Raw genomic sequence first — 11,368 nt, 5'->3', positions numbered from 1 at the left:
GTCATTCCAAGGCTAAGTTCCGGTACAGCATCTGTAATACGCACAATTTGATTGGATAAGGACTATTTACTTCAACGAAACGTCCAAAATAAACCAATAAAACCATTTGATACTACACAATTTATGAAGACATTTCTTTTTAAAAAAAAAAAACACGAACTTCCTGTGCACAAAAATCCCATCATCTGTTGAATTTTCGTGTAAAATTTAAGAAGGAAATATGACCTTTTGATTGATTTATCAGAATTTTGAGCAGTGCAATAATGATGAAAGGAGGAGTAGGTAAGTATAACATGGATAATGAATGTTCTGAAAGGGAAAAATCAAAAGTAGATAGGCGGGTGAGCACAGTAGTGAGCGATTTTGTTTATGTTTTGAGATTTAGCGGGGGTCGTATTTAGGAAAATATTGGTAAATTTACTACCTGTTGTATTGTTTATTTTTAGTGGATTATCTTAAGCCATGGAGATTTGGGCCTAGCGGGAGGAATTGGTAGCGGATCGTAATATAAGGGACTTTCTGTTTATTTCCCTCTCAACTAACAACAGTCCCTCCCGTCCAGATTCAGGACGTTGTATTTATGAACACAGGAGCAGTTACTCCTCCATGATCATCTCGGATTTGTCAATCCCAGCTTGGTTCAATATTGTACTTCCTGTGTTTTTCTTTTCCACACTTAAGTCTTCTTTCTTCTAATATTATTGTGAGTATCTAATCTTCTTTCAAATGTTTTCACTTTTAGACGAAGACTGTGTGTGTGATTTGGATTTTGAATGTAGCTTTAACAATTTTGCAGTCATATTGCTGCAGTGTAGCAGTTTATAGAGATGCCTGGCACTGGGGCATCATGTCACAGACATGTAGCATGATTTCCCACCCAGTCACATTATCCTGACACGAGGCCGACCAGTCCTAACACTAATCTCTTAATGCTGAGTGCCAAGTGAGGCAGCTTTTAGTACCATTTTTGTAAGACTTTGGTATGACTTTGACAGGGATCGAACCCACGACCTCCCGCATCTGGGGTAGACATATGTGCATGTTATGATTGATATGTTTGTTTTGGGTGAGAATTATGTGTAGTAGACCTTTACATTGCAGAAAACATCACTTGATAGCTGGAAATAATGTTATATTTGTTATTTAATGAGTATTTTTTTTATATATAATTGTTACAAACAAAACAATTTGTTGTTTCTTCCACAGCATTAGTAGAGACATGTTGAATTACCCTTGTCTGTCCATCACACCTAGGTTACGTTTTATTTTTAGGTTTTATCAGGTACTATGGTAGGGAATCTGCACTCAATGAATGTACTTCTATTTTATTTAATTCTTTTTAATTTTTTACAGATCTGACCCAGACCAGTGTGGATAGGCCACCATCTCCAGCACGTTTAGCGTATACCTCAGATAAACATTCACGGCATACGCTGGAAGCCATCAATGTTTTGAGAAAACACAGAGAATTGTGTGACGTTGTGCTAATTGTGGGTCAGAGAAAAATATTTGCTCATCGCGTAATCCTCTCTGCATGTAGTCCATATTTTCATGCTATGTTCACGGGGGAGTTGGCAGAAAGTCGACAGACTGAAGTGACGATCAGAGATATAGATGAAAATGCCATGGAACTTTTAATTGATTTCTGCTACACGTCCAATATCACAGTTGAGGAAAGCAATGTTCAGACATTATTACCAGCAGCATGTTTGTTACAGCTTGCAGAAATTCAAGATGTCTGTTGCGAATTCTTAAAGAGACAACTTGATCCTTCCAATTGTTTGGGGATTCGTGCATTTGCAGATACTCATGCTTGTAGAGACTTGTTAAGAATTGCAGATAAATTTACACAACACAATTTCCAGGATGTAAGTTCTTTATTTCTAAAGTATCATTTACACATGTATTGCATCTCGTTGTGTCTGGTATACATTATAGTCAGCAGGAACTGGAACATATAAGTATCACTTAAAACAGTACATGTACAAACCATGGAGATTTTATGTGTACTTTTGCATGTAGCAAAAGGTGATTGAATTACAATTTCAGTGAACTTATACTTTTGTAGGTAGTGGTTTGATTTTTTTTTTATTTGGTCAAGCGTTGGTCATTTTAAGTCAAATGACCCAATAATTAATCGTATTTATAAAAGTGGTTCCCAGATTATGGGCTGCAGACACCCAGGAACTGTGGTGTTATTGTAAGGGATTTGTGAATTCACAAAGCTTTCCAGGCATAAAAGTGAATTTGGAGGTCTGAAAAGTTTTTTGAAGTTAAGAAGGGGTCTTTGTTTTTGAAATTATATTTAAATTTCACTTTTTCACCTGGTTTGGTATTTTGGTCATTGATGTGATTCCTTGTATAAGTAGGAGAGAAGTTGTTTATGATCCTTATTATTAGTATTAGCCCAACTGATTCCAATTCAGAGAAAAGTCATTCTGGATCCTTGTTATTCACAAGTCTGGACTAAACTGATTTTAATTAGTACTAAATGAAACAAGCAAGTAAAGGTTCAGAAGTTAAAAGTTGACTCCACTTACAACCCTCAGTGCTGGAAAAAGTATATAAAAAACATTTTCTGCTTGGTCAGAATAAAAATTTACCTAAAAGAGAAGAAAAATTGAGACTTTTTCCCTTCATATTCCTTGTAAAAATCAGGGCAAGTGACAGAATAATTTACTTGCCTGGAAATTTTATTGAAACTTTTCCAGGGGTGGCAGACATCTCATTTTTCCAGCCTGCCCTTGCTAACTATATAGGAGCCCACTCTACATGCTGTTATTCACCCTTTTTCAGCTGAAAGAAAATTATCAATATCTGTGAACTTTTATAAATGTGGCCAGGTACTAAATCTGGCCAAGAAAAGAGTAATTGTAACAACATAGGGTAGTACAAATTTGTACAAATTTGTTCAATACCATATGTAGCTTTCATTATGACATCACATAACGCAACATTCAACCCGGATTTTACTGGATTGCACCTATAGGTTGATCTTGTCCAAAAATGTCCACATAATTTAACATTGATTTTGCCATATGTACTTATTGGGCGGTGTAAATAACCTTCCAAAGCAATATGGATGTATTAGGATATAAATAAAGTGAATGATTGCCATTTCAGTGTATGTAAAATCAAATTTTAACAAAATGACACCCATGAATGATGACTGAAATAATCAATGATGAACATATACATGACCTGTATGGCTTTTAGGTCTGGGCTTCATATTATGATATGAATTAGAAAGGACTGACGAGTTGCAGTTTTTCTTTTTTGGAAAGATACTTAGCTCACCAGCTTCTTGTGGACTGAGTGAGCATATCAGTACACATTTTGTTCTACAATGCAAATAGGTCTTTCAAAAATATGTGGTTCCACTAACCTGACCTTCCCAGTTTTTGATGGTCCCAGCCCTAGTTTTTTATCATGTACCTTAAAAAGAAATTGTCCATGCCCAGCTTTCTCCTGCAAACAGTTAACTTTAGATTGGAAATAGAGGCATGAACTCACACATGCTGAATAAATAAGAGAAATATAGATCAGATTTATACTGAATTTCCTGCTATATTTTTTCATGCTGTTAGAAGAAACATGGATCATCTTTTTTTGATGCCTACCTGTTTGAAATCAGGGTTCTCAATAAATTTCAAACTGAAATCTCAAGATACATTGGCTTTGAGTCATGATCTCACCATTGGGATTGTTTGTTATTCATGGAGCAAACGGATGCTCAAGAGTTCTTGTAAAAGGAAACATTTGTACAGTATGTGTATTTTGTATCTGATTTTGTAACTGTTGCATAAGATTTCTTACAAGTTGCTCTACTTATCGTCACAGTTGTTACTTTATTTTTTTTTAAGTGTGAAGGGTTAGAAGGATCATTACTGGCAAGACTGAAACAGGAAAGAAAATATAGAGCCATTGTGATTAATTATGTAAGACAATTTAACACATTAACCCCGAGTAGGAAACACATTTTGAAAGCTATTTCTGAATACATCCTAAAACACCAACTTCAAGGTGATCTTCCAATAACATACTGCCTTGTTGTGTTATAAACATCCTTTTCATTAGCTATTTCGCTAGAGCATGAGCAGAAGGGTAAAAGTTGGAGTTCTTTTTTGTTTTTGCTTCACAGACCCATTATTTTCGTATTGAAACCCCTCTTTATTCCAAATGCCCATCTTATGCTACTTTTTGCAAAGATTCATCTGTCTGTTTGCAGTTCATACTGGTCTGCCTTAGATCTGAGACCAAAAAGTCTAAAATCCGGACACAAAATTGGATTCCGACCATGGGCAAATTTTGGGTAGAAAAAATTTGGGTCCAAAAAATGAAATTTTTCCCTATGTATTTTGTAGTGCAACTAGAAATTCAAGATTATTTGGTATCATTGTAGAGCTGCATCTGTCTACCTTTCTATAATACCACCCACTTCAGTGCATCATACATGATCTTGATGCTACAAACTTCGGCAGTAGGCTACTACCTCATGCCACGTAAACTCGTCACTAGGGGTTAATGTGTTGATGAAGAGGAAAGAGTTGTATAACTCGTACTTCACTGCGATAATTTAAAAAGAAAAAAAGAAAAACCATAGCATTTTTGGTTTCTTTTACAAGATCACTGACAAAGGACCACTGGTGGCATTAATTAATGACACTTAACAGACCCTCATTGGTTTTCTTGTTCAGATTTCCCCTTGAATAATTTTATTGTTGAGAAGAACGTAGAATATCTTCTCCTTGTCAGCATTAGAACATGGCAATGACAAACAACCACACTCAGCCTGCAAGAAATATCAAACTTCATTTTTTTTCTTTGGAAGGATTTTTAAAGTTGCTGACTACTCGCCAATACTCCTTCAAGCAAAGTTTGTCTTAAGGAGAAAGTTTCAGATTTGGACATGAAATGTGTTCCCAACTTTTATTTGTTTGTGATTATTGTTGTTGTTGTTAGTATTGGGAGAAAGTTTATCGTTGTGCATTTTGACATGTGTTATGTATATTTGATTTAATTTATATTTAACTTAATTGTTTGTTTGTTTGTTTTAATTTTATTTTATTCCGTTACATGCTATTATAAGGTAACTTTGTTTACTGGATTTGATATTGTCTAAAAGAGAGTGCAGTTCTGACTGATTTTTTCATATTTTTGACCTAAACAACATTATAGAGACATTGTGTCTAATGCTGACCTCGTTCCTGACCTTGATTCAGAAACAGTGGCTGTTCTGGTAAACAGCCTTTGTTTAAATTGTTTAAAAATTCTTTCCCAGAGTACGAACCATTGAGTTCAGTTAAGGCCATACTGGGGGTACATGATGTTAGGCATGTTAAAAGCTTCTGTTTTGTTCTGGAAGGGTGACCATGTGACCCTCGTGTGAGAATCTGTTTTGCATCTTAGTGTGTAACTGTTTTCTGGATAGAATTTGGGTATTTGAGCTCTAAACCATTGACACTTAAAGGTGTTTTGTTGTGGACAATTTGAGTTGAAATTTTATTTTATGGAATACAAGTGATTCTTTTCCCTGGAAATATATAAGTGCTCATACAGAATTCGTGGATAAAGACATTCATTGACATTTATTCAGAATTCAAAACTGGGTTAATTTTTTCTGTGATTCAACAAGGAACTGTTGACACAACAGCACGTTGAAGGTTGTAACAGACGTCATCGCCTTCTATTTTTGGATTTCATTGGGACTCGAACTCAGATTCATTTAGGACTCTTTAAGAAAAGGACTTTTTAAAAAAATTCTTGGATTAATTTTGGGTTTGAATTGTAAAGTTCTTATTCTCATTTTTACCTTGTTTTCTCAGGAAATATATTATTTGTTCAATTTTACAAACCTTGTTGTCTTCACTTTTTTCCTGTTACGTTTTGTAAGAGCCTAGACTCGTAAGACATGAACTAAACAAAAATGTGTATTATTTTCCCTTTAATATTTTTCCATAAACATCTTGAGCCATGCAAGAACAATTCAGTAATACAAAAACAAAAGTCAGCTGATTTTTGTTAAAAGACTTTAATGCCATCATGAGTCACCTGGAATCCTTTATTATATAAAACATCCTCCATTTGGCCTTAACTCTTCAGATTACAGCAGTGAACTAAATCATTTATAAGATTGTTGCATGCACATGTCAGGATTTATAACCTGATTACCACACATCATTGTAGAGGTATTGGTTCACACTGGTTACTTTAATATTCGGAGTATATGCACAAATATATCAATTACTTTTGTCTTACAAAAACTAAATTTTTTATTTTTCAAAAGTGAGATATTTTAACTATAAAATGGTAAGTGCGGTTGATGGCCATTAAAATGGTGTTTTTGTCCTACCACAAGTAGAATCATGTATGTTGATGGACAATCAAACAAATGTTGATATTTGATTCAAATGTTAATCAAGTCATAATTGATTCCCTCTTCCTTTGTTGTAAGTGTTAAAGATAATTTCAAAACCTAACCTTGATTCAGCTATGCAGACCTAAGCATGACATCAGCTGTTGGCTCTGCCCAGTTCATATTGATTTTGCATAGGGGCAGATAAGGGGTAAATAGCAGTCTAGCATATGTTAATCCCCGGCGCATAGTCATTTTGTTATGGACAGTGTACACTCTGTAGGAAATTATGCCAGAGGCAAAGCAATTGTAATTAAGACTAATGCTTTGGCCAAAATCAGTGTGCATCATAAAATGCACATGTTGGAATTTCCGTGTATCATAAATGGGTAAAATATAAAGTATATTCCACATGACAAAACCCGAGGGTATGCATCTATTGAGAACCTTGGAAGTTGTATGATTAAAGTAATGTAATTTTTTTTATCATTTCAGGTAATGGAAAGTGAAGAGTTTTTACTTTTACCTATTAATCAATTAGTAGATATTATATCCAGTGATGAACTTAATGTGCGGAGTGAGGAACAAGTGTTTAGTGCAGTGATGGGATGGGTCAAATACAACATACAGGAACGGAGGACTTGTCTTGCAACGGTAGGTGAAACTTTGTTGTTAATTAACACTCATCTTTGATAATCAAGGTGAATATTATTAATGGTGGTGCCAAGAATGATTTGAAACTGTTAAAATGGTTAGCAGGTTAGTAATCAGTAACAGCTACTGGAAGGAATGGAAAATATGTGCTTTACTTGTATTCTCATTCGGATGCTCCACCCTAGCATTGTTTTGGATATATGCTAGTCAGTCAGCCCATCAGATTGACAGTTGTTATGTTTGTTGAGATAAATTTTTAGGCACTCTGAGGGGGCATCTGTGTTCCATGAAATACATGAAATAGACCTAGTTTATGATATGTTTACTAGAACTATGTTCATTAAAAGAGTGTTCATGTAATTACTAAGAGAATAATATACTGTACTTTCAAAATCAGATTCTCAGAATTAAAAAAAAGAATAAATTATCAAATTATTTTTTACCTTGTCTGGATGTAATGTTCATGTTGTAAGTATTGTATCCAAACATTTGATAATCTTTTTGACAATTTTATAAGCTTTTTCCTGTGTTTTACTTTGTGACAAATGTATATATGTGGACCTAATGTATTATACTAGTTGTAAAAATATATCACCAGCTGAATTAGTAAATCAGTTCGGTGTCAGAATGTTATGCCAGAGATTCTTATGAATTATTGGCAGCAACTTGACAAATAGATGGCATTATTTGCCTTAAGCAGTTTTATTTTTATGACATCAGTACATTACCCAATAACATAACTTGTGTGACATCAGGCTAACATAAATTTATGATAGTCTGTCATAAATTGCACATTTCTTGCTACAACTGTGTTTGTATAAACAACAGTTTGTGTTTTTGCTCAATAAAGAATAAAAATAGTACAGGTAGTTATAAATTGGTGAATGGTTTCGGGGTGTCAAAGCTGAATTTTGAAGAACATTAAATTTTCCAGCTTTGGTTTATGCTGCTGTTGTGTGTATTTAATTTGTATTGTGTGATTGACCTTTGTGCATAATTAAGTGTAGAAATTTGGGCGTAACTAAATAATGTTTGTGTATGTGTGTTTGAACAACATATGATATCACTAATTCATGACTGATTTTTGATTATTTTTTAAGATCATTATGACTTGATGGTTAATATGTTTACAGATGATTAGTTCAAGGTCTGTTTCTTTTTAAAATTAAGAATGTTCTAGAAGCAAGTTGCTTATGAATTTGATGGGAAAATAATCCTCATCCTGGTTCTGTTATTGTATCTTAGCTTTTATATAAATGTTGTTTACTTAAGAAATAGTCATTCATAACCTTAACATTTATCTCGAGTAATCAGTCATTTAGTTATGTTAGTTGAGAGGGTTTCATTTATTATTTAAATTATTCACTGTAACTACAAAGTGCCCATTGATTTAGGACTAAATTACTATTTTGGAAATATTTAATCAAGGACATTTTGGATTGTATTACATATTATGATACGTCAAAACTTGTCACATTAGCACATTCCAGGTTACTGACACATCAACACATTTAAAATTGGAATTCATATGGAACATGACTGGAATTCATTCAAAATACTATATTCTTTTGGACTTGTAATAGAACTTTGAGGACTCTTTGGGATTTAATTCACAATACTGAAAGTTCTTTTTAAATTTTCACTTTGTATTCTAGGAAAATTAATTATTTGTTGAATTTTATAATGTTTTAGGTCTTTTCTTTGCTTAGTTTAAAATGATAGAGTCATAACACTGCATAACCAGTTGCCATTTGTGAAAATTGTTACACTCATTAGATACTCATTTGAGTACAATCTTAAATGCTCATTACACACTTGTTTGAGTAAATTGTTACATACTCATTATACAGTGATTTGAGGGCCCCGAGTGGCTGAGTGGTCTAAAGTGCTCTCCGTTATGGATCACTGTCATCTCACCTCAGTCTGCATGTGTTCGAGTCTCAGATTCGGCTAATGTGGGTATGTGAGAAAGCTTGCCAGTAGTTTCTTGTGGGCTGGTGGTTCTTTCCACGGTTTTTCAGGGTTCTTCCTTCATTAATACTGGCAGCCATGTATAGCCTATCATGTGCTGAAAAATGGTGTTAAACCCTACAACAACAACAACAACAACAAATATACTGATCTGAGTATACTGTTACATTCTTATTTATGTAACATGTTACATACTAACCTTACAATACTCATTGGGGCAAAGAGAGTTTGAGTGGACTAAAGTGTTCATCATTACGGATTACTGCCGTCCCACTTCCGTCTGCATGGGTTTGAGTCTTGTTGGACTTGGCCAATTTGGGTATATGTGAAACTTGCTGGTAGCTTTCTTGGGGTTTTTTCTGGTTCTTGGTGGAGGTATACTGGCTACTGGCTGCCGTATGTATGTACATATGTAAGAAAATATATATATATATGTTGCTATTTTCTGATTTACTGATATGTGAATATGACCTTAAATCTTTTCACTTGCTCCAGGTGCTACAACATGTGCGGCTGCCATTAATGAGCCCTAAGTTCCTGGTGGGCACTGTTGGCTCAGATTTGTTAATCAAAAGTGATGAGGCTTGCCGGGACTTAGTAGATGAGGCCAAAAATTATTTGTTATTACCTCAGGAAAGACCACTCATGCAAGGTCCTCGAACAAGATCCAGAAAACCAATTCGATGTGGAGAGGTGCTATTTGCAGGTACAGTTATATATAAAAATACATCAATAAATAAATAAAGGTTTTGTAAAAACAGATTTTGTAATACACACATACACACATTCACAATTTACAGGAGCTCTTAGTAGCAGACACAAAAAGAAAACGTGAATATTTTTGTTCTTGCCCATTTGTTGATGTTTTAATGATTACCTGATTACTACTTTGGTTGCTAATTTGGAAATGACCCATAATGAAGCTTAACTTCTTGCTTTCAGCCGTTTTATTACTTATTATTCAGTCTGAAGTGCCTTATCTATAGTAAAAGTCATACAGGTCATGTATCTACTAATGTAAATGAAATATATATTATTGCTTTAAAGTTTAATACTAATTTTGTTTAACTGAAGTTTGTCCAGTCCTGATTATTAAATGATTTGAACCTCAACTGTCATCATGAAAGTTCCAGACAATAACTATAAAGTGCAATGGAATTTTACAGTGATTTCCAGGTCGTAAACTGGGTCAAGAAAAGAGCATGTAGCATCTGATAATCACAATATAGAGCTGTACGAATATGCTTATTAACTTGTGTAGCTTTCATTGTGACATCACAGTGCTTGAGATTCAATCTGGATTGTACTGAATCACACCTTTAGGTTTTTCTCATCCAAAACTTTCCATTTACTTTACCATTGATTTTGCCCCATGTACTTTCTGGGGCTTGTAAATAATGACCTTCCATAGAAATATGGATGTGAAGAATCAAATAAAGTCAATAATTGCCATTTAAAGATATGTAGAATCAAATTCTAACAAATGACACCCATTACTGAAGTAGTACATGTCGAATGGCTACATGACCTATATGACATTTACTATACAGGGCATAAATGTAAGGCTACAACATTGACATGTGTGAATGTCATAGCTTTGTTTATTTCCTGTAAATGTTTACATTGGTAACTACATAAATGAACATGCAAGTGGCTGTCAATAATTATCTTTTATTTTTCTTAAGGTATGGATGATTTTCTTATGGTTGTACTGCATCAGGATCGATTTACCAATCTTGCTAACAATGTTTTTTAAAACTACATTATCTACATTTTAAAATTATGTTTATTAATGAGTAACAACCTTTGATGAGTAACAGTTTATTTTAAAGAAACTCCATTTCAAGTTTGTAAGTCACTGCAGTTTCTTACAGTCATTGTTGATCCTACAAAAACATTGTGTGCATGTCCAGTCTGTACACCAAGTTGCATTATCTGTTTGTCATTATGCACACATATGTACGAACATGATACCACATGATGCCTCATACGGATGTTTTACTAAATATGTCATATATTCAACAAAGACAGCTTTAAAAAATTAAATCCTGTTGGCGTAAATATTTAAGTATGTATAGGAAATGAAACACAAATTCAGGAAAGTGCAGCATGTACATATACTTAGTGATCATATCTGTTTGCCTAACATGCAGACTGAGGAAAAGGTAGAGTTTTGAATCATATCAATTCAACAGCATTATTACATTTAGACATTTTTAAAAATATGTCAACCATAGATGATTGAACATTCCCCAAGGGCCCTTGTGCATAGAAGATTTATAGCTGGGACCCATCTGATACAAGGACAACCATTTCATCTGATGTTTGTCTTTGGCCTCATGTTAAGCAATGGTAATGAAGATAATTACCATTATATAATCATCCACT

The 11,368-nt window shown here is 34.1% G+C and overlaps 1 protein-coding gene across 1 annotated transcript in view; it reads left to right on the top strand.

Annotated features, from left to right (window-relative positions):
• The first annotated feature begins 143 nt into the window (after nt 1-143).
• LOC149779174 (kelch-like protein diablo) overlaps nt 144-11,368 on the top strand; it is a 47,114-nt gene continuing 35,889 nt past the window's right edge. The window contains exons 1-4 of the mRNA XM_089939741.1: nt 144-282; nt 1,354-1,868; nt 6,851-7,009; nt 9,476-9,686. Coding sequence (XP_089795867.1) covers nt 264-282; nt 1,354-1,868; nt 6,851-7,009; nt 9,476-9,686 — 904 coding nt within the window. The 5' untranslated portion in view covers nt 144-263. The remainder of the gene's footprint in view (nt 283-1,353; nt 1,869-6,850; nt 7,010-9,475; nt 9,687-11,368) is intronic.

The sequence above is a fragment of the Sinohyriopsis cumingii genome, chromosome 17 (genome assembly GCF_028554795.1).
Source record: "Sinohyriopsis cumingii isolate HCF-2022 chromosome 17, ASM2855479v2, whole genome shotgun sequence".
Classification (NCBI taxonomy): domain Eukaryota; kingdom Metazoa; phylum Mollusca; class Bivalvia; order Unionida; family Unionidae; genus Sinohyriopsis; species Sinohyriopsis cumingii.
Note: the sequence above shows the minus strand (reverse complement) of the source record. Positions and strands in the feature narration are given on the sequence as shown.